The following is a 25,802-nucleotide window of genomic DNA, read 5'->3' as shown; positions in this document are numbered from 1 at the left end:
CTCACTTTGGGAGTTTAAAGACATAGTTTTAGTATCTTAATATCACAGTGTAGAGATCTCAAGCCACAGTTTTCAGATGTGGTCCCCATTGCAGGGTCTGACATTTCACTGTTAAGACTGAAGTTCTGAAGTCAAAGTTTGGGAATCTGCTCCTTTTAGTTTTAGGTCTGGATCGTGATTTACGGGCCCCAATTTGCAATTTGAGATTCATGGACTTCAGTTCAGAGTTTGGGCATTTTAATTTGGTCTCTTGACCTGTGTTTATGGGGACTGGGGACTTATTTTGGGATCTCTGAGTGCTCAAAGGAGTATGATGGGGGAAATGAGGCTGCCCGTCAAGCTGTGCATTCCTCCTGGAATCCCAGAGGTCACTAATAATTCTTTCTTTTCCCCTCTTTGCAGATGTGGAATTCCAGCAAGCACTTGTGTTTCCCTGAACAGCCCAGGACCAACTTCCTGGGTCCCAGGAACAGGTAAGTGTTCCCCCGGCCCACCTCCCTCACAGCTCCAGCCACTCTGGTTGAATAATAGTAACAGTAGTGTTTACTGAGCATTTACTAGTTTGCCAGACTTTTTGCTAAGGCTTTTGTTTGTATAAAATCCTTTAATCCTTACAACAACTCCACGAGGAAGTAGGTGCGAATATTACCGCCATTTCAAGATGAGAGAACTCTGAGGTAGTTGGCAAAGATCATCTCTAAGCCCTTGCAGGTTTTGACATCCTGATTTTCTTAAATGCCCTTCCTTCCTTTCTTTAATTCACATATTCATTTTGCCATCAAGCACCTACCAAGTGTCAGGAATCGTACAGAGGGGATTTTCCTAGCAGATTGAGGGTTGGATCAGATTTCTCCCTTCCTCTAAAGTCTGGATAAAGAAGAGAGCCAGAGTTCATCTTATTCCCCACTGTCTTCCCCAGTGACTTCCCGCCCACCTATGTCTTCATTTATTAACTCCAAAAATAAGTGTCTGCTTTGTTCAGGTTCTCTACTTAGGTACTGTGCTCAGAAGGGGCAAATGAAGAAAATGAAGAATGCCTCTCTCACTTGCCTTTTCCTCCTGGAATTCCAGAGGTCACCAACAATGCATTCTCTTTCCCCCCTTTCTAGATGTGGGGTCTTTGTATTAATAAAGACTCTTAGTTGCAATTAACAGAAACCTAGCTAAAACTGGCTTATGCGTGATAGGGGATTTATTGGATCCTTTAAACAAAAAATTCCGGGGCATCAGGCTTGGCTGGTTCTAGTTGAGGAGTTAAATGATATGGCCAGGAATCTGCCTCTCTTTGCTCTGCTCTTGTCTGTGTTGGCTCTCCATTTGTGAGGGCAAGATGGCTCCCAGCCACTCCAGGTCCATATCCTGCCAACTTGACAAGCCTAGCAGAGAGTCTCTTTCCAGGATCCGTTGACTCTGATTGGTCAAGCCTAGGTTACAACCGCAGTCCTGAATCAATCACTTGACTTCTTGGCTAGACCTTGCTTCAGTGCTCCCTAGTGGAAGGGGAGGTTGGGGTCAGCTTCTCTGAACCATATGGACTGAGAGTGGGGAGGGATCGTTCCCCAAAGGAAACTATTACCAGGAAAGGGAGGAATTGGATGTCGGTCAACCAAAAACAACAGTTTTATCAACAGTAGTCATCCAGTACAATACCCCCACCCCATTCTCCAACATCCCTTATCCCTAAATCGTTCCAACAAATGACTGTCTACCTTCTGTCTTGAACTAACATTTCATGAGCGCTCCCTATGTGCTAAACACCTTCTGGACAAGATCACACTTTCCAGCCACCTCCATTTTGTAAATGAATTATAAACAGGCTCAGAGTGATGAAAGCACTTGCCCAAAGTCACACAGCAAGTGGCAGAGCTGGGATTTCAACCAGATCTGTTTGCTTCAAAAGCTGAACCTTGTAACCAACTATTATGCTGCTTCTTGGGACTGCCCCCTGCTTTGTCCCACTTTGGGACAGCTCTTACTCTTAAGTTCCTGCACATGTTAAAGCAAATTAGGGTCTGGGCCTTGGTTTTCCCATAGCTAATATGAGAAATTTGGACTGGCTCTTGATTAAGGCTTCTTCCAGCTCCTGCATTAAAAACACATTAAGGGACTTCCCTGGTGGTGCAGTGGTTAAGGCTCTGTGCTCCCAATGCAGTGGACCTGGGTTCAATCCCTGGTCAGGGAACTAGATCCCACAGGCCGCAACTAAGAGTTTGCATGCCACAACTAAGGAGCTGGCAAGCCGCAACTAAGGAGACCACGTGCCGCAAAAGACCCAGAGCAACCAAATAAATTAATTAAATATTTTTAAAAACACATTAAAAATTATAGTTTATGACAGCACTGGTATAAATATGAATATAATCCAAGTTGAATTATATTCATTTATTTCTCTTCTGGTTTTAAAAGAAATTAAAACATTCTCAAAGCCCCTAAAAGTAGCACCAGCCCTAGGCACTGTGCTTACGCTACCTGATGGATAAGTCAGTCCGGGATATAACAATAAATAAAAGAGACAGGCCTTCCCTGGTGGCTCAGTGGTTGGGAGTCCGTCTGCCGGTGCGGGGGACGCGGGTTTGTGCCGTGGAGCGGCTGGGCCCGTGAGCCATGGCCGCTGGGCCTGAGCATCCGGAGCCTGTGCTCCGCGGCGAGAGAGGCCACGGCGGTGGGAGGCCTGCGTACTGCAAAAAAAAAAAAAAAAGAGACAAAAATCCCTCTCCTTATGTTTATATTTATAAGAAAGAGAGAGAGAGAGAAGGAGAGGAAGGAAGGAAGGGAGGGAGGGAGGAAGGAAGGGAAGGAAGAAAGAAAGAAAGATTTCAGATGCTGATAAAGGATATGGGGATGTGACCAAGAATGTGCTTATTTAGATCAGGTAGTCAGGAAAGGCCTCTAGGGAGATTACATTTAAGCTAAGCGCGGAATGGCAAGAAATCAGCCGTGTAAAAATCGGGGCAGGGCTTCCCTGGTGGCGCAGTGGTTGAGAGTCCGCCTGCCGATGCAGGGGACACGGGTTCGTGCCCCGGTCCGGGAAGATCCCACATTCCGCGGAGTGGCTGGGCCCGTGAGCCATGGCCGCTGAGCCTGCGCGTCCGGAGCCTGTGCTCTGCAACGGGAGAGGCCACAACAATGAGAGGCCCGCGTACCGCAAAAAAAAAAAAAAAAAAATCAAAAAAAAAAAAAAAAAAATCGGGGCAAAAGAACATTCCAGGTGGAGGCAATGGTAAAGGCCCTAAGGCAGAAATAAACTTGGCAGTTGAAAGAAGCAGAAAAAGACCCATGTGGCCGGAGCTGGCCTGTTCCCCACAGAATCAGAGGGCAGAGCTGGGATTAGTGGGTGAAAATTAAACAGACTCTGAGGAAAGAACTTGGCTGAAACCAAAACCATCCAGCCAGGAAAGGAGCAGCCTTGAGAGCGAGTGCCCAGTTCCCTGAGGCCCCTGTGAGCAGAGCCCCAGGTCACACCTCTTCAGGACCGCTGCCCAAGAGCGGCCAAGATTTTGCATTTCCTAGTCACCCTTTTTCTCCCTCCAATTTTTTTTTTTTTCCTGGAACTCCTGTGTTTGTGCAGAAGGCTCTCTCAGTGCTTTGCAAAACCCAGAGGAGACACCCAGGGACTAGTTGATATGAAACCCTTTTTCTCAGACATGGTCAAATAGCACCTTGAACTTAAATAGACCTGGATACTTTTTCTTCCTGGCTTTCTGTGCTGTTTCTCTTCGGAGTTTCTAGGGAGTCCTCTAGAACAGCAGGAAAGTTGCATGCAGAAAATAAATATCAGGGCCAGGCAAGACGTTAGAGGTCAGCCTACCCAGTGTTTCTCCACGGATAGAAACCCAGCACCCACTCTTGCCCCTCGAAATTATGGTTTCTATCAGGAAAGAACTAGAGACCAATTGGTGGTTTTGCTTTTCTTTCATTCCTTCATTCAGCTGACTAATACATATAGTCTCCCGTACTCGTGGTGGTTCTGGGAGGGTGCACTAGAAATGCCATCCCCTGCAGAAAACACGTTAACGCTTCCCGTTGGGCTTCAGATAAAGGCATAACTTCATACTGTGAGCCTGTAAGACCCATAAGACCCTGCGTCATCTGGCCCCTACCTCGTCCTCCAGCCTCATCTCACCCCACAGGACTCCTTGCTTTCTGTGCTCCAGACACTTCAGCTTTATTTCCTCTGACTTCTCCATGCTCCCTCTGTCTGAAACATTCCCTCTCCCCCTCCACTGACGCAGCTCCACTCATCCTTCAGAGCAGCTTCTGGCCAGGTTTCCTTCCTCTGGAAAAACCTCATAGGTTAGATCAAAACCACCTATCACAAGTTTCCATAACACCGAGCAGCACCTCTCCTTTGTCCCCAGGAGGGACATGTGATTCATGCAGTCACAGAGCCTTGAGCTTAGAAGAGCCCAATGCTTGGTTTAATGCTCTGCTCTCACCATCCTGAAATTCTTCACTTTTTTTTTTTGGCCAGGCCGTGCGGCTTGTGGGATTTTAGTTCCCGGACCAGGGACTGAAGCCGGGTCCTCAGCAGTGAAAGTGCGGCGTCCTAACCACTGGACCACCAGGGAATTCCCAGAATTCTTAATTTCTGAACAAGGGGACCCACAGTTTCATTTGCAATGCCCCCACCCCCAGCAAATTATACAGCTGGTTCTGGTCCTAGTTGCCATTTTATGTTTATTTGTGTGACAATTTGATGAATGACTTTATCCCTGACTGCATTGTAGGCTCTAGAAGGGGCTGTAGTTGTTTTATAGTCTTCTGTCCCTGTCACCGATCACACTTCCTGGCACATAGTAGGGGCTTAATAAGTAATTGCTGAATGAATGAGCGAGAACGATTCTTTCAGGACTTCAGAGTTGGGTTAGGGAGATAAGTGTCTCCCACACTGCTCCCCCATGTCCTCGAGGGCAGGACAGTGATTCCTCTCCCTTTCCACAGTGTCCAGCACAGGGCCTGGCAAAGAGGGGGTGTCAGTTCGTGGGTCTGAGTAGGAACCAAAGATACATCTGTAATCAAGGAAGTGTTTTGGGCTGGGCAGTGCTGCAGGTGACACAAAGTGTTGTGGACATTCAGAGTCGGGGAGAAAAACAAGGGAGGTCGGGGGAGGCTTCCTCGGGTGGCAGTTGAATCAGGCCCTGAAGGAAGGTGAGATAAGGTTTGGTGGAGACGAGGTGTTTGGGCCTTCCCGAAGAAGTAGCAGGAGTAGTGGCAGCGGTGTGTAATTTGGGAGAGAGACTCCAACGTCTTTGTGTCTCCATCCGTCAGGAGAGAGGGGTACAGGTGTGCGTACACGGATATATTATGAATTATGGATTCAGGGATTAGATCCTGGAAGTTCTGCATCTGCTCAGGAGTCAACTTCTTTCATGCCCTTATTTATTCAATCATTTAGCAAATAGGCGATGACTTCCCGCAGTGTGCCAGACCCTGTTCTAGGTGCTGGAGATACAGCGGTGCCCCCTACTCAGCTCTCCCCCAACTGCAGGGACCAGAGAAATGCATGAGCACAGGGGCAGGGGGACCTGAGCAGAGATACCTCACCTGGCCTGTGGAGTTGGGGTCCACTGATGGGAGAGAACGAAAGGAAGTAAGAGATGAGACCAGAAGGGTCAGGCGGGCCAGGCCATGGGGGGCATTATAAGCCATGTTAAGTAAGGGTTTAAACTTGATCCTTCATAATGGGATGGCATTGAGAGGTTTGAAGTGCTTATTAAGTAACTAATGTATTCAGTCCTATTGGTAGCCCTCTGCCTCTGAAAGAATATCCTCATTCCTTTTGCACAGATGAGAAAACCATAGGCAGGTTTGTGTTTCAGAAAGATCACCGTGACTCTTGTAGAGAGTGTGGCTTGGAGGAAGCCAGATGGAAGGCTGGGAGAACTATGTCAGCACATGGACTAGGGCAGGAGCGAGGGGACGGAGAGAAGGGATTGGAGGAGGAATGGGCAAGATTTGGTGACTGATTGGACCAGGGGATGGGGGAGAGTGAGCAGTGCAGACAATTCCCAGGCTTCTGTCTTGGGTGCCTGGGGCAGGGAGCTTCTCTGAGCTGGGGAACACTGAGACAAGCGGTCTGGGGGGTCAGATGCCAAATTCCATTTCGGATGTCCTAACCCACACCAGCTCTTGCCCCAAAACAGGAGGGCGAGTAAAAACCACACCAACAAACTGCAAGAGCTGGCATTGCTGCTACCTGTGGCCCTGAGGACCAGTACCAAGAAGTTCACCAAGGTAAGGGGGCTGAAGGAGATGAGGTGGATTTGGGAGGCAGATCTGAACATATCAGCAATCGGGTTGACCTCCCTTGTCCTAGGAAACCTAGACAGACCCACCCAGTGACAGCACTGACATGGCAATGGTCCTGACTGGGAATTTCTGGGAGTCTGTGATCCCATGACTAGAAGCCTGGGGGATTCTTTCCTGCAAAGGAGGCAGGGGGAATTGGGAGGGGAAAAATAGGCAAGGTGCTGGGTCAAGGTCGTCCCTCTGGGGGTCACACAGCCTGCATTTGAGCCCTCCAGCCCCACACCTGCAGAACTCTGGGCAGCTCGCTCAGGTTATCAGCCTCTCAAGCCTCAGGTTTCCCAGCTATAAAACAAGAAAAAAATAACTCCTCCTACTCAGCGATATTGTGAGACCAAAGTGACATGATAGCCATGACAGGGCCTGAATAAATGTCGGTTCCCTTTCCGGGTGCCTTCTTTTGTGACTTTGTGGGGATCATCTCCATGAGGTAGGGATAAAGCTTCTCGGTGCCTCCCCAGTGGCCACTCAATAAATGTTTATAGTGCTGAGCTAACACTTGCTCCCAGGACGAACAACTTAATGTGAGACTCAGAGATCTGGAAGGTTTGGTGTGATGTTTTCTTGCTATAGTTTCTCTCATTCATTCATTCATCAGCCATTAATGGAAAGATTGTCAGATGTCAGAAGCTGTTCTGCCGGCAACAAGGGGAAGCAAAGAAATTTGAAACCCAGCCCTCCTCCTCTGAGAACTTAGAATCTGGTCAAGAAGATAAAGATTTAGGGACTTCCCAGGTGGTCCAGTGGTTAGGACTTGGTGCTTCCACTGCTGGGGCCCGGGTTCGATCCCTGGTTCAGGGAACTGGGACCCTGCAAGCTGTGTGGCACGGCCAGAAAGAAAAAAAAGAGGAAGATTTGAATGCACAATAACTGATCCGACCTAGAATGTTATACTTGCCTTCAGAGAGGTTCAGGGCAGCGGGTGTTTGGGAGAGATTTGCCCGACCCTAACCCTATCCTTCTCCCTGCCAGCCACAGCCCATCCATCACCAGATCACGCTGCTTGTCTCTCCTAAATCCCTCTCAATTGTAGGTGCTTGTATCAGTTTCCTGTGGCTGCTCTAATAGATTACCACAAACTTAGTGGCTTAAAACAACACAACTTTGTTCTCTCAGAGTGCTGAGGTCAGAAATCCAAACTCAGTCCCACTGGACTAAAGTCACGGTGTCAGCAGGAGGGTCCAGCGGAGCATCCATTTCCTCTCCCTCTGCCAACTTCTAGAGGCCGCCTATGGTCCTTGGCTCACAGCCCCTTCCAAGCCAGCAGCGTAGCATCTTCTAGTCTCTCCTCTACCTCTGCTTTTGTCGTCATTCATCTTCTCTGCCTTTGACCCTCCAACCTCCTGCTCATAAGGACGCTTGTGATTACACTGGGCCCACTCAGACAATCCAGAATAATCTCCCCATCTCAAGATCCTTAACTTCATCACATCTGCAAAGTCCCCTTTGTCATACATGGCAACATATTCACAGGTCCCGGGGACTAGGACGTGGATGCCTTTGGGGGAGGCATTATGTAGAGCACCACAGTGCTCAAAAAATATCTGGGGGATTTTGCCCTCTGTCCTCCAGCATTTGAGTATCTGGTGTGCGTAGGCACTATAAGTTCTCGTCGGGCAAGGCAGAGATGACTGGGACACAGCCCCTGCCCTGGAGGAATGACAGTTGAGCCAGGGCACAGGCAGCATTTCATCACTGACTAGATGACCACATCTCTTCGTGGAATCCTCCCCAGGCCTCAGCCCACTTTCTTTACCATTGATTCTCTGCTGTCTTAATAATCCCACTTCTTCCCTATCTTCATCCTCCCTTAAATTCATTCCTGGGCCCCCGGCTCCATGTACAACCAGTGTCCCACTCAGTCCCCAGCCTGCCTGACATGCATCATCACAGCTCGTCCAAGGGCTGTGTGACGTGCTCAGTCCACTGCTGAATAAACCGTGGGAGCTATTATGCCTTGTTTTGCCCGTGTTTGAGGTTTAGGCTTCAGCTTAGGTCCGTGGTATCCTTCCTCACCATCCTGGCTGATTAAGTGCCCCTGCCCCATGTGGTCCGTGGCTTCCCATCCCTCTGACCATCACAGCCCTCTGCACATTACTGTGATTGTTTCCATTTCTCTGATTCCCTTTATCTTATTTTATTATTTCTAATTTTATTTTTGGCTGCATTGGGTCTTTGTTGCTGCGCGTGGGCTTTCTCTAGTTGCAGCGAACGGGGGCTACTCTTCGTTGCGGTGCACGGGCTTCTCATTGCAGTGGCTTCTCTTGTTGTGGAGCATGGGCTTTAGGCACGTGAGCTTCAGTAGTTGTGGCGCGTAGGCTCAGTAGTTGTGGCTCGCGGGCTTAGTTGCTCCGCGGCATGTGGGGTCTTCCTGGGCCAGGGCTCGAACCCATGTCCCCTCCATTGACAGGTGGATTCTTAACCACTGCGCCACCAGGGAAGTCCCTCTCTGATTCCCTTTAGATGAAGAGTTCTGCAAAGGTAAAAACCATAATGGATGAATCTCTATCCCCAGCACCCCAGGGCCTAACACAGAGCAGATAACAATAACAGTTGCTCCCCACTGACTGAGAGTTCTAGGTGTCAGACAGTGGATGCCAAGCTTCTTAGATACATTTTCTCTCTCTCTTTTTTTTTTTTTGAGATAGCTACTTTATTTATTTATTGGCCATGGCATGAGGCATGCAGGATCTCAGTTCCCCAACCAGAGATGGAACCCGCGCCCCCTGCAGTGGAAACGCTGGAGTCTTAACCCCCGGACTGCCAGGGAAATCCCTACATTTTCTCATTTAATCCTCCCCCCAAGGCTTGTGAGATGAGTATGAGTATGCTCATTTTTTGGTTCGAGGAAACAGGAGCACAGAGGGGTCATATTGTCCAGAGAGGCACAGCTGGCTAATGGCAGAGTGAGTCAGATGTGTCTCATTCCAAAGGCCCACACCCTCCACCACTCTGTCACTCGATGCTCGATAGATGTTTGCTGAATGAATGAATGAATGAATTTCCCTCTGTTGAGACAGTTATAGTTTGCATCGATCTTACCTTCAGGAAGTCTCTGGGATTTGAACCTCTGGTGTAGCCCCTGAGCTAACCTTCCCAAAGTTTCAATTACCAAGCTTTCTTTCTGTCCTGAAATCTGAGTTGATGCCCAGTTGCCTTCTGCATAAACTCTTTGTGCTAGTAATGATAAGTGACACTTTATATTGCTTTACAGTTTACAGAGAATTAGCCTAGTGAATGCCCACCATGTGCCAAGCCTGGTGTTGGAGATACTAAGCTAAAAAGACAGGATTTGCTTTTGAAAAACTCATGGTCTATTTATACAAAGATAGAAAAGGTCTTTTTTTTTTTTTTTTAGTAAATTTATTTTATTTATTTATTCTTGGCTGCATTGGGTCTTCGTTGCTGTGCACAGGCTTTCTCTACTTGGGGAGAGCAGGGCTACTCTTCGTTGCGGTGAGCGGGCTTCTCATTGTGGTGGCTTCTCTCATTGTGGAGCACGGGCTCTAGGCACGTGGGCTTCAGTAGTTGCAGCACGCGGGCTCAGTAGTGTGGGTCGCGGGCTCAGGAGTTGTGGGTCACGGGCTCTGGAGTTGTGGGTCGCGGGCGCTAGAGCACAGGATCAGTAGTTGTGACACACGGGCTTAGCTGCTCCGTGGCACTTGGGATCTTCCCGGACCAGGGCTCGAACCCGTGTCCCCTGCATTGGCAGGCGGATTCTCAACCACTGTGCCACCAGGGAAGCCCCCAAAGGTTTCTATTTAATCCCTTGAGAAGCCGATGAAGGTGTTCTTTCTCATCCAGATATCAACTAAGCATTTATTGGACAACTGATTTATCAGGCTCTGTGCTGGGCGATTTCACACACACTAATTTATTTCGTCCTAATGATAATCCTCTGAGGCTGAATGAATATCCTCGTTACCATTGCACAGATGAGAAAACCGAGGCCCAGAGAAGTAAAATGACCCGCTCCCAGTGCACAGCCAGTAAGTGGCAGGTTGGAGCCAGGCCCCAAACCAATAATCTCTTGGCTGTGTCACGTTATTCCTTAGTTAGATTATAGCTTCCTTCCCTGGATCAGGTTAAATAAGTTCAGTGACTGTATTATATTTTATGGAACGATTTCACATAAGTCACCTCATGAGACCATCCTTTTTTAAAATTAATTTTTATTGGAGTATAGTTGATTTACAATGTTGCATTAGTTTCTGCTGTACAGCACAGTGAATCAGTTATAAATATACATATATCCACTCTTTTAGATTCTTTTCCCATAAAGGCCATTACAGAGCATTGAGTAGAGTCCCCTGTGCTATACAGTTGGTCCTTATTAGTTATCTACTTTATATATAGTAGCGTGTATATGTCAGTCCCAGTCTCCCAATGTATCCCCCACCCCCCCAGACCATGTTTCCTGATTTGGGGTTGGAAGATTCCTGCTAACGGTTTTGTTGTTATTCTGGGGATCCAGTTCAATCCAAAAAATATTTATGGGTGTTCTTCCTTCACCAGGCTAACTCCTTTCAGTCTTCAGTTTAAATGCTGCCACTTCAGAGAGGCCTTTCTAGACACCCAAGTCTAATTTCAGAGTCACCTGTTATGCTCTTTTATTCATAATGCTTATCACACACTTGATCATTTTTTATGAATTATGAGTTTATTAAGGTCCGCTGCCCTCCCTGGATTGTAAGTTCCATGAAGGCAAACAAAAGTATGTCTAGTTCACCCCTCCACATGGCTCTTAGTGGGTAGTATCTTTTTTAGCTTAGTGTCTCCAATACCGGCCCAGCCGGTATCTGGTGGCCGGTTGGGGGATGCCCGCTGATGCTGTGGGGAAGAGGCGTTCCTTCAGTGATAACTGACTAAGTCACCTCTCGATTCTGTGTGCTTGGGATCCAGAAATCAATTAGCTACAGTCTCTACCCTCAGCTAGTTCAAGGTCAATGGGAGAGAATGATACATAAACAGACAATTATAAAACACTGTGGCAAGTGCCTTGGTGGAAACAGGCCCAGGGTTTTACAAGAATGCAGAGGAGGGACATCTGACCCAGCCTGGGTGAGGGGTCAGGAGGGCAGGAAAGCTTCCAGAAGGGGAGAACACTGTGCTGAGGCTCAAAGGAGGAGAAGCCAGGGAGGGAGTCTGTGGGGAGAAGAGGAGGGCTTTGCGTGTGCCAAGGGCCAGGGGTGGGAAGCTGAGCAGTGTGTGTCCCCAAAACTGGACCAGGAGGCGAGCAGGCCTGGGTTCAGATCCCAGCTCTGCCACTTCCTCTCCGTAACCCAGCAAGTCTCTTTAACGCTCTGGGCCTCCGTTTCCTTAGCTGTAACCGCTGGCTTACTGGGCCACAGTGAGGACTAAAGAGCAGAATAGGAACCTCTCTGCCAATGGGGGGATTGTTGGGGCAGGGTCCCCGGCCCCCAGCAGCCTCACATCATCTCAGGCCCCCGCTCAACCCTGTCTTTCTTTTGGGGGCAGAAGGAGATTCTGCTGCACGTCCTGTACTACATTCACTACCTCCAGAGAAAAATCGATGCGGCCAAGGCCTTGCTCGAATTCCACACCACCGATGGGAACGGTGGACTGGGGGGTAAGTAAGTTCAGCCGACGTTTCCCAGCACCTGCTACGTGCCAAGCATTGTCCTGGCTGTCAGGGACGCTGAGTGACTTAGACTGGTCCAGTCCTTCCTGGATCTCACAGCCTGTCTCACGGGACAAGTCAGAGGGATGTCCAAAGTGCTGTGACCCCAGAGGAGGGTGTCTGGGAAGACTGTGGTGGGAGGGGCCTCGGAGCTGGGCCTTCGAGGACAGGGAAGGGGGAACCATGCCAGGCAGAAAAAACAAGGTGAACAAGAGTCTGAAGGCACGAGAAGACACCTGTGGGACGTCCGGGGACAGGCAAGCAGTTGGGTATGACTGGAGGGGTCGTGTAGCACCCAGATGATGTGCGCAGACTCCTGAGCCAGGTCCCAACTCAGGCACAGTCCTATCAGCTTCTGATAGGGACGTGGGATTCCAGAAACCTGCGGGTGACCTACACTGCTCTGTGCCTCAGTTTCCTCATCTGCAAAATGGACCCATACCCCCTTTCTGTGTTTGTTGTGAGGATTGAATGAGTTAATACATGTAAAGAGTGCTGTAACACGGCGCCTGGAACAAGCCAGTCATCCCATGCCGTGTGTGCCGGCTGCTGTGGTTACTGGTGGGAGGAATACACGGGCAAGAGGGGTAGAAGATGAGGCAGGGACGAGATTCTGAAGAGCCTCAAGCGCCTGGCGGAGGAGGGAGATGAAGAAGATGAGAATGACTGGAGGCCTTTAAACCAGAGGAAAGCCATGATCAGAGTTACTTTGAGGAAGAGGTGCCTGACATCTAGCGTGGGGACTTGCTATTAAGTAAGAAGCTGGAGTGGGGGAGATGAGTGAAGATACTTTTAGGGGTGATCTGGATGGGAGTGATGAGGCAATGTAGCACCATAGCTGAGGGTGTAGACAGAAGTAGGTAAATTTGGGAGTATTTTTTTTTGGCCATGCCGCACAGCATGCGGGATCTTAGTTCCCCGACCAGGGGTCGAACCCATACCTCCAGCCTTGGGAGTGCAGAGTCTTAACCACTGGACCGCCAGGGAAGTCCTTGGGAGACGTTAATGAGGAAGAGTTGAGAGGCCCCGGGCCACCCAGGGTGGGTGCTGGAGCCCCTACCATCTTGAGGAGGCTGGAGGAAGAACTGATTTGGGAGGCAGAAGACGGGGAAGCATCTGGGAAGTGCTGGGTCTGTCTTTCCTCTCAGCCAGGGCCCGGAATGGCCCTGAGGACAACTGAGTTCTCGCCTGTACTTCTGCCGCCTGGCTACACAACCTCAGCCAGGTCCCATCTCCTCCCGGGACCTCAGTTTCCCCATTTGTAAAGTCAGTCTGGGGACCGTGGCAGCCTCCCTGCTCCCTGTCCATCATGAAGTGCTGTCCAGGGGCAGCATTCAGGATGGATAAGGGTGAGGGCATCTGACCTGCCTCATTCTCCGTCCTGCGCAGGGCTGGGTTGGAAGCCGGCCGCAGGCCCAGCAAAGTGGAGACACTCCACCCCATCCAGCACCCCACACTCTCATGAGTCCCATCTTTGGGGAGGCTGCCAGAAACCTCGGAAGAAGAAGCCGGCCCAAGCATCAGGTACAAGCCGTCAGTGGGGACAGAAGAGGGTGCAGGGGTCAGATGGGAGCGGGGCTCCTTCTCCAGGACCGTCCCCACTCCCGGGAGGCCCAGTCGGCAATCCTGAGCCCTTGACAAGGCTCTGGATTCAGATGTGCCTGGGTTCAGCTGTGGTGCCTCCTCTTCCTAGCTCTGAGGCCTGGGGATGGGTCCCTCTTCTCCTGTGAGCCTCAGCTTCCTGGTCTGGAAATTGGAGGGACTGCCACAGGGTGGCCCTCAGATCAGGAGCCAGGCGCATGCCGCTCAGGCAGTGCTTAAGTGATGGGGCACATGGCCAGTGCCCAGGAACGGAAGCTGCTGTCAGCATTTATCATCCCTCTGCCCAGTCATCCATCCCCAGGCCAGGGCAGCAGGGAGTGCGGGGTGACAGAAGGACCCCAGTGAGGGAGGCAAGTGTCCCAGGTCCCACCTCAGCCTTGCTACTAACACTACCTGTCCCTTCCCCTTTTCGAGCCTCCGTTTCCACGTCCTTAAAAAGGGAGTTGGACCTAATCAATGATTTCCAGCTCTGGCTGCACATCTGAATCACTGGGGTGCTTTTAAAAATGCCCATTACCTGTGCCTCACACCCAGAAAGTCGGGCTTCAGTGATCTGGGTGGAACCTGGGCATCAGTATTTTCAGAGCTCGCAAGGTGATTCTAACGTGTGGGCAGGGGAAGGGGGTGTCCGACTAGGTGGTCTTTAACTGAGGATCTGGGCCTCTCCGGGAAGGACTGAGTGACCAGGCCAGACAAAGCTTTGAAGCAGGTTATTGGGCCCAGAGCAAAGACCCCCACCTCAGCCACTCTCCGGTGACAGTCAGGCCCCCAGCCCTGTCTGACGCCATCTCTCTGCTCTCCCAGAACGCCAGACCCGGGCCCAGAACCCTCGTCGCTGTCTGGCCCTGGACCAGCCTAAGAAGCAGGTGACCCCATCCCCAGACCAGAGAGGAGGAAACATGGTGGCGACCATCACCCCTCCAAGATGCCTCGACTCCTGCAGTCACCCCAAGGCTGTGTCATCCCCGTCTCAAGGTGACAGAAAGGGAGGAAGATCCTGGCTGACACTGCTGCATATGGCTGAGAACAGCATCCACTGTGACATCTCAAGTTGGTGTCTTTCCTCTCCACTAACTTAACCACTCGTTTATATACCACTTGTCAGGCACCCTCGACGTCCCAGGCACAGTCCTAGTCGCCAGGGATTCTACAATGGACAAGAGAGACGCTGTGTCGCAGCCTCTTTCGAAGTTTCCTTTTCCCTTCAGGCTCTGTTGGGGGTGTAAGCAGGGGTCAGGGTCACAGAACTGGAGGCAAGAGCAGGGCCGCCTCGTGAGCCTTCCTTCACTTGAAACAGCCAAACGCTCTTGTGAGTCCCCCTCCCTTTGCCAGCTTGCAAAGGTGTGACACCCCCAGGAGATACGGGTGCGACTGGAAGGCGAGGCCTCAGGTCATCCTATTCCTCTGTCTGTTCCTTCAGCCTTTCCTCCCAGAGCATCTCCTCTGGGCCAGGCCACGTGAGCGGTGCCGGTGACAGTCCAGTGAAGAAATCCCACACTCTCACTTCCTGGGGTCGCCCAGGAGGCTGTGGGAGCCCCCAAGGAGGCGCCTGACCCACCTGGGGAAGGAGGGTGTCCCAGATCTTGAGCTAATCTTGTGACCTTGGGCCAGTTACTTGATATCTCAATGCCTCAGTTTATTTAACTGTAAATGGGTATTATAAAAACCGTACCCTTTGGTAAAGGGCTACCGAGTAGTATGTAAAACTTAAGATTAAAACCGTGCTGCCTTGGTGAGCACTATATACTTGTTTGCTCTCATCATCTTCATCATCATCACTCTGCTTAAGGATTTTATCTTCCTTACAGCTTCTGATAGGGCCGTGGGATTCCAGAAACCTGCAGGTGATTCAGGGAGCCCCCAAACCTCACACAGAGGCCCCAGAGCCTGAGGTTTTGGCTGGGATGGGGGGAGGGATAGGCTGTGGCATACCCCAGCACCTCTCCGTCCCTGCCTCTGTGAGTCCCAGGATTTGGGCCAGACACAGGAGTGACCATCCTGACTTGCCCCACCCCCCGTAGGCTGCTGTGGCAAAAACAGTGCCCAGGATGCGGGGCCTTACCCTGCCTTCGAGGCCCAGCAACGGGTTGAGAGGATCCATTTTCTCAACAGGACCCAGCCCCGTCCCAGGTAAGGGAAGCCGAGGTATGTGAGTGGAAGAAGCTGAGGCGTTTGGTGGGATTGGCTAAGGCTTGGTGAGAAATGGGGTCAATCACCACCCTCGACTGGTATCTGTGGAGTGAGCACTTCTGAGGGCCTAGCTTTGCGTCAGGCATCATGAGCTCGAGGGAAAGCCTTGCTTCCTACGTGTTGACCAGGGCCGCATCCTCTCCCTGCCTCCCGTCCCGCCCTCTACCCTGTCCCCAGTAGTCACCTGCGTGGCTTTTCTAACACACAAGACCTTGATCATGTCAGTTTTTGGCTTTAAGCTATTCCCTCCTGTTGGGTAGAGCCCAGATATCTTAATTAGCATTTGAGACCCTCTCTGGTCCCAGCTCACCTTGCCAGCCCCCTTTCCTGCTCCTCAACTGCAAACCTTACCCTTAACACCACCAAATATTCGCCACTCCCTGCGGGAGCCAGGCCCGTGTCCCCTCTGGGCTTCTCACCCTTTGTTCCCTCTTCCTGGAAGCTTGATCCCTTCGTCCACCTGGAAAACTACCCATCCTCTAAGCTTAGCTCAGCTCGGTCCTCCCTCCTGCCCTGCCCACCGTCTGTGTCCTCCTCAAAGCCCCATCACAGCTCTGCCCCCGTGTAGTCAGCTCTGATTGCAGCTGGCCTCTCCTTATAAGCCCTGAAGCTCCTTGAGGGCGGGCACCCCCCAGCGGCCGGCACGGAGAGATCCCTGTCTTAGTCCACAGTGGGTGACACTGAGACACCCAAAGGGGAAAGGGCTCGCCCCAGGGCCCACGGTGTTTCCAGCCCGGGGCTCCAGGTCTGCCTCTTCAATTCCTCCTCTTGCAGGCAGAAGCTGGTGTGCGATTACAGCGAGGAGGTGGACAAGGAGTCCCCAGATGCTGACCCTTGGCTTCCTGCCTGGACCCCAAAGGGCAGCGCCCATGGTAACTGAAGCTCTGTCTGTCCTCCTTGTAGCCTGGAGTGGGGTCTTCTTGGTACCTTCCTTCTGAGGATGTCTGTGGAAGGGAGGAGAGCGGGAAAGGGATGGATGTCCGCTAAGCACAGGGATGGCAACACACAGCCTGCCCACTGTCCCTGAGCCATCAGTTGCCATGGAAGACGTTGCTGATCAATCATTACTCTTTCTGTTGATCCCAGACACTGCCTCAGAATCTTTCTTAACACAGAGCTCCAGATAGCTAAAGTCAGTCTATTGGATCTGGCACATCATGATATTGATTTTTTTCCTGGCCATTCCTAACAAGACGCCAGGCACCGTGCCTCTTAATTTCCTCTTCCAAGCACTCACCACAAGGAACTGACAGTCACCTTTCCCCAGTGTCTGGCACCATCTGCTCGAAGCCAGCTGCTGTGCTGGGGAAGAGGGCAACCTCTGACACACCCTCGAGCCTGATATTTCCTTTTCAGGGAGCCCACTCGCCTTGGGGACTCCCCAGATTGACAACTGGAATGCGACAGGCCACCGGAGCGAGATCCTAGGGCTCAGCCCCTCCCTCTTCAGCTCCCCGGGGAAACTGCAGCCAGAACAGATCCTGGAGGATGGCGCCAAGCACCTGACCCAAGGTGAGCACCTTGGTTCATTCAGAAAAAACACCTGCAGTGACACCCACCAAGTGTGCAGCCCTGTGCTGGCAGTGCTGGATAACCAGGGATGAATCCCATCCCAGCCCTCAAGGAGCCCACAGCCTGGTGGGGAGCAGCCCCAGGCCAGCGTGGCGCGTGGAAGGCTCCAGGAGCCTGGAATAGGGACCCACTCACTCTGCCCAGGTTGGTGGTTCCCCACGGGAGCTGGCCTGTGAGCCGGATTTGGACTTGGGGCAGAAGATCCCAAAGCCAAAGCCAGAGAAGGGCACTCCGGCTAGCAGGGGCGGCGGAACAGGCACGGGGCCCTGAGAGAGGCGTTCCCGCCCCAGCCACCCCTCTGGCCTCCCTCCCCGCCCCCGACAGCTCTCTTTGAAGAAGTATTCTTAGATCCTGCGTCTTCGCCTTCCGCCTGCACGCTTGAGGGACTACAGAAGAAGGTAGGTGTCTGCCCATGCATCTGTCCGCACACACGTCCATCCTTCTCTCCACCCGCTTGATCCACTCATCCGTCCCCTCGACCTTTCAGCTCCTCCCCCACTCACCTGTCCATCCATCATGCTTCTCCTCATCCTTCCAGAGACTCACCCACCATCTGTGCCCTCACCTGCCTGCCCATCCTTTGAACACTCCCTGCTGGCCACCAGGCGCCCTGCTCTGTGCTGGGCCCTTAGAATGAACCAGACACAAAGGATAAAAGCTGAAAGCTGCCAGGTGCCCAGAAAAGACCCCACATAATTTTATGACTGCTCTATGAGTCAGGCTCTCTTGTGAACCCATTTGACAGATGAGGAAATTGAAAACAGCCGGTGACCCCCAGGATCCTTAGTTGGAAAGAGCCTCCTTCCCAGGCCCCCGGGCTGATTTCTGTAGCACCGTCTGCTCCAGCAGTTCAACGTCTGACTGCCAGAGGGGCAGCCCCAGCTCCGGTCCCCAGTGTGTGGCCCCCTCCAGTGTGTGGGAAGGTGGCCCCCTGCCTCAATGAATAGCTGAATCTGCTGTAGAAACAAAAATAGACACCTTTAGCGGAGCTCTTGGAAGTGCAGCCACTGCACCAAGTGCCTCTCGGCCTTGCAGAGGATGTGTAGTGACACCATCTGTGCATGAAACTGAGGCTCAGAGGAGCTAAGGCTTGCCCGGGGCATCACAGCTACTTTGCAAGGTGGTAAACTGATGGGATTGAGAGAGAGTGCCCCAGAATAGGAGGCAGAAGACCCCCATCCACCTCCTCTCCAACCCCCTGTGGGAACTGGGGAAACTTAGCTTGAATTTCTGAGGAGGCATCTGGAGGCTGTTTTGAGCCTGAGCTGTTTGTGATGATGCTCGTGTGACCTCCTAGGAAAGCAGTGAGTGGGGGCCATGAAGGGACAGCACTGTCCCCCTCCGTCTTCTCCCAACTTTCTCCTTCACCCCCCAGGACACACCCCCTGAGGCCCCCGAAGACCTTCCCGACTCCCTCAGCCGGTGCCAGTCCTTGGTCTCGCTGGACCACTGCTACCTGTCGCTGTGTGAGAACAGCAAGGAGCTGTGCAGCCCCAGCTCGGAGGACACGGACACAGACTCGGTGTGGAGGCAGCAGGAGGTGAGGGAGACAGAAAGCCATCCGCCTGGTCAGTCCGCGTCTCCTGCCTGCCCTCACCTCTCTGTCTCCCACCCAGGATGTTCAGGCCGACCTCGAGGGCCTGCAGTCCTCCAGCGATGAGGATGAGAGTTATACGTGGACCCCCACCCAGCGGGCCTCAGCCCTGCCCGCAGCCGGAAGGAAGGGCAGGGCGGGCAGGGGCCTTGTGAAGCCCAATGAGAGCAAGCAAACCCCCTGCCCCACCCAGATGAAGAAGAAGTGTGTCAACGGCTTCATCATGTTCTGCAGGATGAACCGGAAGCAGTACATCAGGTGGGAGGGCGTCCTCTTCAGCGCTGATTGGGGCCCTACCTCACTGTCCATCCACCGGCAGAGCAGGCCACCCACTGCTGCCGACACATTCCTCAGCCACGCTCTCCCGGCCTCCCCCGGCCCCGTGGCACTGGTCAGGGCCCGTGCACTGCAAGCAGTGAAACTCAGCTCAGACTTAGGAAAAATAGGAAACTAACTGGCTTGAATTAATTAATATAATGAACTAATTAATATAATTAAATTAACCTGAAAAAAGAGGAGCCACCTTCAGACGTGGTTGGTCCTTGGGCTCAAGGGACACTGCCCGGGCTCCTTGTCCCCCTCCACTCCGCGCTCTGGGTTGGCTTTGTGCTCCATCACGCTGGGCTGGGCTGGGGCAGGCTCTCCCGCAGGAGCTCCAGGCTCGTGTCCTGTCTCCCGCCCCAGCAACCCTGTGGGAGGAGTGCTCCTCGTTTCTAAGATTTCAAGCAAAAGTTCTTGGGGCCAACTTGACATGATCTATCAGGCACCTAGCCCTGAACCGATCTTGCCAGTCTGCAGCCTCCGTGGAGAAGAGGTGGTGCTGGTATTGGAGCGGCGGATACAGGTCCCAGGACACGGGGTGGCCCCTTTCCAACCACCATTTAGTCCAGCTCCCTTCAGGGGGCGCGAAAGGAGGCATCTTTCAGGGCAACACGGAAAGATCCGAGTTCTCAGCTTTGGAAAGCTGTGGCTCTGAGAGGGCCAGGGACCCTTGTGTGGTCACACCGTTGGCCTTCGCCCAAGCCAGGCGAGGCTACAGGCCTCTCCTCACCTCCTCCCTCCTGCCCCAGAGCCTGCCCTGGGACCGCATCCACGACTGCCACCAAGGAGCTGGCCCACCTCTGGCGGATGATGACCCTGCAGGAGCGGAGACCATATTGGTGAGCAGCCCCTGCCCAGAAGGTGTGGGTGGCAGAGGCGAGGCCCCTGCTTCTCATCCTGCTCTGATTTTCAGAGCCTTGAGCTCTGTGATGTTGGAAACAGGTTGGGAGTTTCCTCGGGCAGGAGATTTGGGTGTCACGAGCTCTTATGAAAGAGTTGGGGTGACAGAAGCAGAGCGGCACTCTACCCCTGGCTGTAACTTCGAAGGGCAAACAGCTTAATTCTGGATTTGGACCCCACTGCCCTAAATTTCCTTTGCCCTCTCTGCCACAGGGAGTCTCTCAGAGCAGAAAGCTGGGTCTTAACTTCCCTGTCGCTTGGTCTTCTTCTTCTCTTCCCCTCTTGATGCCCCATCCCCCCTGAAACCCTCTCCTCTCCACCTGCCCAGCTTGCAACTGGCCCCGGAAACACACGTGCACGTGTGCAGATGGTGACAGGTCCTCACGGGAGCCAGTGGCTCCCCCGCTGGGGCCAAATAAAGCCCTGGACACCCCCTCAGCCCAGGCCCTGGTCACTGCTGGGGCCAGAGCACTGGGGGTGGGACAGAGATGGTCGGGAGGCGACCGAGGAATCCTGCCCATCCTGCCACCTCTCTCCCAGCACCAAAGCGCGCAGGTTCAGTCGCCGGCACAACCGGATCGTGAAGAAGGTCAGCTCCAGCAGCGAGGACGAGGACTGGGAGACCCCCAAGCCCTTCTACCAGCTGCTGGCTGAGAAGGCCCGCCGCCGCTATACCGCGCGTGAGGGCAGCCTCACTCCCTCCGCCACTGCCTCGCAGCTCCTGCAGCCGTGGTCTGAAACGAGGCGCCGGTGGTGAAGAGGTTGTCTCGTCCTGGGCATCACCGCCGCTAGTGCAGAGCCCCTCAGTCAGGCACCCCCAAGTTGGGAGGCGGCTATTTATTGACCCCGGTGCTTTGTGCGTTTGCCTTGATACGGGGCAGCCAGAACTTCTCCCGCCCGGGGTAGCAGGCGTCTCACAGCCCCTTTCAAGCCTGGCCTGGCCTATCAGAGGAGCCGCAGGTGGGGAGGAAGGACCCCCCCCCCCGCCACCCCCAACAATGAAATGCAAGGAGGTGCAGTTGCCCTCTGCCTGTCCTTTGCCCAGCCCAGAATCAAATGCTTTCACCCAGTTGTACCTCACTCTATGCCTCCGGCCCTGTTCTATTTATAGTTCTATTTATAGATTATTTATTGTTTTTAACTAAATAAAGTGGAAACTGTTACCAGCAAGAGACAGGGCCGGGCCCCTGGTCTCCTGCTTTCTCAGCTCTGCTCACGGCAGGCACCTTCCCAAGCAGCACCACAAATCTGACCTCCAACCCTGTTCCCCCGAGAACATCTGGTCAGAAAGCCAGAGTCTCAAGGTGAGCTTTCTGTGGTTCAGCTTTTCCTTGCACAAAAGCCGTTGGAAGATAGCCCACACCCCCCGAGGTTCTAGTTGTCTGTTAACTTTATTTTAATTGAAATGAAGGCATAACATGTCCTAGAAAAATAAAGATTTAGGATATAAACTAGACACAGGGGTCAGGGTTGGCCCGAGGGTCAAGGGATCTTTGGTCTGGGGCTGGACGTGCTACTGAGGGCTCTAGTCCAGGAGGAGCTAACGGAGGACCCTGGCCCACAGACCGCACACCCGCATCCCTCGTGGGCAGGAAGGGCCCGGCGGGGAGGGTCCATCAGTCTCCGGGCACAGGACTGCCCGTCCTCCACCCTCGGATTCCCGAGCAGTTCTGGGAACACTGGATGTCAGTGGAGCTATTAATAGTGTTTCAGGGAGTGATAGGGAGAGGGCTCAAGGGGGTTGGAAATCCAGCCATTCGGCAGGGCTTTCAGCTCACAGCTAGTACCAGGTCGAGGGGGGGCAGAGCCCTGAGTCAGGAGCCCCAAATCTCCCCATGTAGATCAGGAGGCAGAGCAAGGAGAGGGCTGTAACAGAGGAGGCGTCCCGTCAGAGGACGTTGCCCCGGACAGAAGTGGGCCTCCAGGGCGTGGAGAGGTTGAGCGGCCGCGGGGAGGGTGTAGTGTGTGTGGATGGCAGCCGTCTTCGTGTTTGAGAGGCTCCCTCCTCCCCGCTGTCCTCGAGCACCATTGTCATGGGAGGCCACGGGGCCTGGCGGGTCACAGTTCCAAGGGCTCTTCCACAGGCACCGACTGTAACTGGGTCAGGACCTTGGTCTCCACTTCCAGCCCCTCGTCAACCTCGCCCCCCGCCGTGGCCCCCAGGAGCAGCCCCTCGGGGTCGGGGTCCGGCAGCCTCAGCACCGTGTGGGGGGCCTGCGTCCCCAGCCCCTTCTCTGCCTCTAGCAGCCCCTCAGTGCCGGCGCTCAGTTCCAGCCCGGCTGGCCAGATGGGCACCGCCGCAGGCGACAGCAGGAGCCCCTCGGGCGGGGGCGCCTGGAAGCCGGGCAGGAAGCCGGAGGAGTCTGGGGAGAAGGGCAGACTGGCGGCGGCCGGGGCGGGGGGCGGCTGCGCAGACAGTGCGCCTAAGGCGTGGGCCTCTGGCAGAGCGGGGCTGGGGGCCACCGGGAGGGCTCCTTCGGGGACTGAGATGGCCGCGTCTGGCTTCAGGGGCAGGGCCAGGCTGGGGGCCGGCGACAGGACCTGGGAGACCAGCATGCTGGTGGGGAAGGTGGCGGTGAGGATGATCTTGCCCTGCTGCACGGCCACACCTGTCACGATGGGGCTGCCAGACACGGGGTTGGCCAGCAGGAAGTTTCCTGTGGGGAGAGGAGAAGGGCCAGGCGCAGAGGTGAAGAGTACGCCGCTGGAGAGCAGGCAGGGAGATCAGCCAGAGGCAAAAGGAGCCCCTTCAGGGTCAGGGTGAGGCCAAGTCTGCGTGGCTCGAGCCTCAGGGTACTGCCTGGCACGGGAGGGTCTGGGACCCACCCGGGATGAGCTCCCCACTCCCCACCGTTGCCCCAGGAAGCCCACTGACAGCGCCATCCCTCCCTGAGGTAACTGTACCCCCCGCCCAGCCACCAGAAAGGGGTACCTGGGGCAGTGGCCGAAGGCAGCTGCAGGGCAGTCACGCCCACCCCAGAGTTTATCAGGTGCACGTTGGCAGGGCCCGGGGCAGCTGCCACCTTCACGGGGCTGCCTGGCCCAGCTGCTAACAGCTGCAGTGGCCCCACAGCCTGAGGCAAGGTCACCACCTGGGAGGTGGGCACCACCTGGGGCAGGTTCAACAGTGGGGAGGTGGGGCCCAGGCCGGCAGGGTAGCCAGGGGGTGGGGAAAGTGGCACCACTTGTGGAGCAGCCACGGAAGTCACTGGTCCTGGGGGCAGAGGAAAGGTGGCAGCCGGCGGGGGGCCAGGCACCACCTGGGGCAGAGGCCCTGGGACCTCCTCTCCAGGCGGCCCTGAAGCAGCCACCTGGGCCCCCTTGGTCTCAGGGGCTTCAGGCTGAGCCTCCTCCAGGCGAACCTCCCCAGTCTGAGGGTCCAGGACCAGGGAGGTCTTGCCCTCGCTGGCCCCCTGGGGGCTGGGCTGCGGTGCAGGGGCTCCCCCGCCCCCGCCGAGCAGCAGGGGGCCCAGGCTGGAGGCCTCGCCCAGGGCCAGGCTGTTGATGATGACGGGGCTCCCATTGAGGAGCACCGCTGGAGAGCTGCCAGCGGCCAGGAAGCTCCCGTTCACCAGGATGGAGGAGGAGGCGGGGCACGGCGCGGGAGGGGCGGCCCCGGCCAGGAATATGGAGCCCTGGGCGGGGGCCTCGGCCGCCACTGGAGCCGCCCCCCTCTCCAGGTCCTCAGGGCTGCGGCTGGACTCGTCCTCCGTAGTCGGGTTCCCATCAGATTCGCTGGCCGGAGAAAGGATTGTGAGTTGTGGTCCCGAATGCTGCGTTTCCCCGCTGGCCAGCCCGATTCCTGCACGGAGCCGGCTGCAAAGTGCTCGGAGGAAGCACAAGCCGCCCACTGCCTCCCCACCTTTCCCCAGCCCAACTTCCTGTGCACCATTTCAGGGGGTTAGGAAACCTCCTCTCTGAGACCACCCAAGGGCCCCAGGGAGGAGCCTCTGCAATACCACTGACTAAAGGCTCAAGCTTGCCGCTTTGGGGGGAAGGAGGCCCTCCTCTCCCAACTCCTCGGCCTCAGGGCCCCGGAGGCTGAGCAACCAGGCTGCCTGAAGTCTCCTGAGTCGGCCTGAAAGGAGCCGAGTGGCTTTGGAGAGAGTAAGGAGGTAGTCGCCCGCTCAGTTCCCGGTGCCCTCCCCCGACCCCCCTCCTCCCCGGGCGTCTGAGGAGTAGGAGGCCGACGCGCAGGGTGGGAGGAGAAGGGCTTGGGTTACAGGGAAACCGGAGCTGGGGAAGGTTCACGTTTCACAACAAAGACAGAAGACGGACCACGCTGTTTGGGCCCTGAAGGGGGGGCGGGAAGGGGGGAGGTGAGACCGAGCGACGGTCTGGGAGGGCCTGGCCGCGAAGGGGACTGAACAAGCCCCTACGCCCGGTGGGGAGGACAAAGGCCCCTCCTCCTTTCCCGCAACCCCTCATTTTCTCACTGCCGCCCCGAGTCTAGCCGCGGACACGGATGGGATCTGGGACGGAGCCTTGAGTGGAGCAGAGAGAGGCGGTCTCCCGGCCTCCGCGAGAGGAGCATTGGTGTCCGGGTGTCTGGGAGAGCCGGGGCGCGTGCCCGTTCCATGCACACGGATTCCCCGCGCTCGGCTGGCGCCTGAGGGTGTGAGCGAGGGGTGTCCGAGGACAACAGGCATTGGGGGGGGGGGGGCTGGTGGATGGCACGTCTCCGGGAAAGCGGGACTGGCGCCGCCCGGGTCCCCTCACCTCTTGCAGGGCGCGCCGCCGCCGCCCCCGGTCCGGTCGCGCTGTCGTCGGTTCTTGAACCAGTTGCTAACCTGCGTGAGCGAGAGGCCGGTGAGCGTGGCCAGGCGGCGCTTCTCGTCCGGCGTGGGGTAGCGGTTGCCGCGATAGCAGGCCTTGAGCGCGGCGCGGGACCGCTCCTTGAAGCAGTAGACGGTCTCTTCGCCGTCCCAGATGGTCTTGGGCAGCGGGAACTTCTTGCGCAGACGGTACTTGTCCACCGCGCCCAGCGCGCGGCCGCGGGCCCGTTCGGCCTCGTGGTAGCGCGCGCGCAGGTAGAGGTCCTGCAGAAACGCGTGGTGGGCGGCGGGGAAGGGGCGGCTCTCGAGCAGCCGGTAGAGCTCGGCGTACTCGCCCCGCTGGAAGGCCACCAGGGCCCGAGCGCGCAGCACCGGATCGCTGCCACGTAGGCGCTCGGCCGGGGGCAATGCGCCCAGGAAACGGCTCAAGCGGCCGGCGTGGCCCGCCTGTAGCAGCGCCTCGCACACGCACGCCACCTGTTCCGGCGAGAAGCGGAGACCCGTGGGCGGATCGGCAGCGGCCTCGGGGGGCGACCCGGGTACGCCCGGGGATCCCGGGCCCTCCACTTTCACCGCCGCTTCGCCCGCCCCGGCCCCGGCCGCCGCCGCTGCCTCACCCTCGGCCGCCTGCAAAGTCTGCAGAAGCTGGCGCGCTTCCTCCTCCTCCTCTTCGGTCGCCGCCGCCGCCACCGCCTCCCCCCCAGCCGCCGGCCCCGCGCTCGGCTCCGCAGGCAAGGTAGCCATGTTTTGCAACTTTGGGAAGTTCCTCCCTCCTTCTCCTCCTCCCTCGGGCTTTCCCCAGCCCCCTCCCCCGCCCGGCTCCCCTCCCCGCACCCCCCCGCAACTTCGCCCTTCCCGATCTTCTCCCGCCGACCCCGCGTCTCCCCCCTCACCACCGATG

At 55.2% G+C, this 25,802-nt stretch overlaps 2 protein-coding genes across 2 annotated transcripts; one reads left to right on the top strand and one right to left on the bottom strand.

Moving 5' to 3' along the window:
- Window positions 1-402: 402 nt before the first annotated feature.
- On the top strand, window positions 403-20,883 carry MEIOSIN (meiosis initiator). Its single transcript, XM_060000570.1, has 14 exons — window positions 403-473; window positions 6,144-6,234; window positions 11,785-11,896; window positions 13,337-13,471; window positions 14,354-14,599; window positions 15,358-15,393; window positions 15,571-15,679; window positions 16,514-16,611; window positions 17,096-17,251; window positions 17,636-17,709; window positions 18,687-18,851; window positions 18,928-19,163; window positions 19,976-20,065; window positions 20,667-20,883. Exons 1-14 carry the CDS (start codon window positions 403-405, stop codon window positions 20,881-20,883), a joined length of 1,836 nt encoding a protein of 611 aa, XP_059856553.1.
- Window positions 20,884-21,504: 621 nt separating this feature from the next.
- Window positions 21,505-25,660, bottom strand: SIX5 (SIX homeobox 5). The gene is made up of 3 exons (XM_060000245.1): window positions 24,846-25,660; window positions 23,059-23,861; window positions 21,505-22,783 (listed from the first exon to the last, which is right to left on the bottom strand). The coding sequence occupies exons 1-3, from the start codon at window positions 25,643-25,645 to the stop codon at window positions 22,185-22,187; spliced, it is 2,202 nt and encodes a 733-aa protein (XP_059856228.1). The 5' UTR covers window positions 25,646-25,660; the 3' UTR covers window positions 21,505-22,184.
- Between the last annotated feature and the right edge of the window lie 142 nt (window positions 25,661-25,802).

The sequence above is a fragment of the Delphinus delphis genome, chromosome 20 (assembly GCF_949987515.2).
Source record: "Delphinus delphis chromosome 20, mDelDel1.2, whole genome shotgun sequence".
Classification (NCBI taxonomy): domain Eukaryota; kingdom Metazoa; phylum Chordata; class Mammalia; order Artiodactyla; family Delphinidae; genus Delphinus; species Delphinus delphis.
This window is presented reverse-complemented; position numbering and strand designations above follow the sequence as displayed.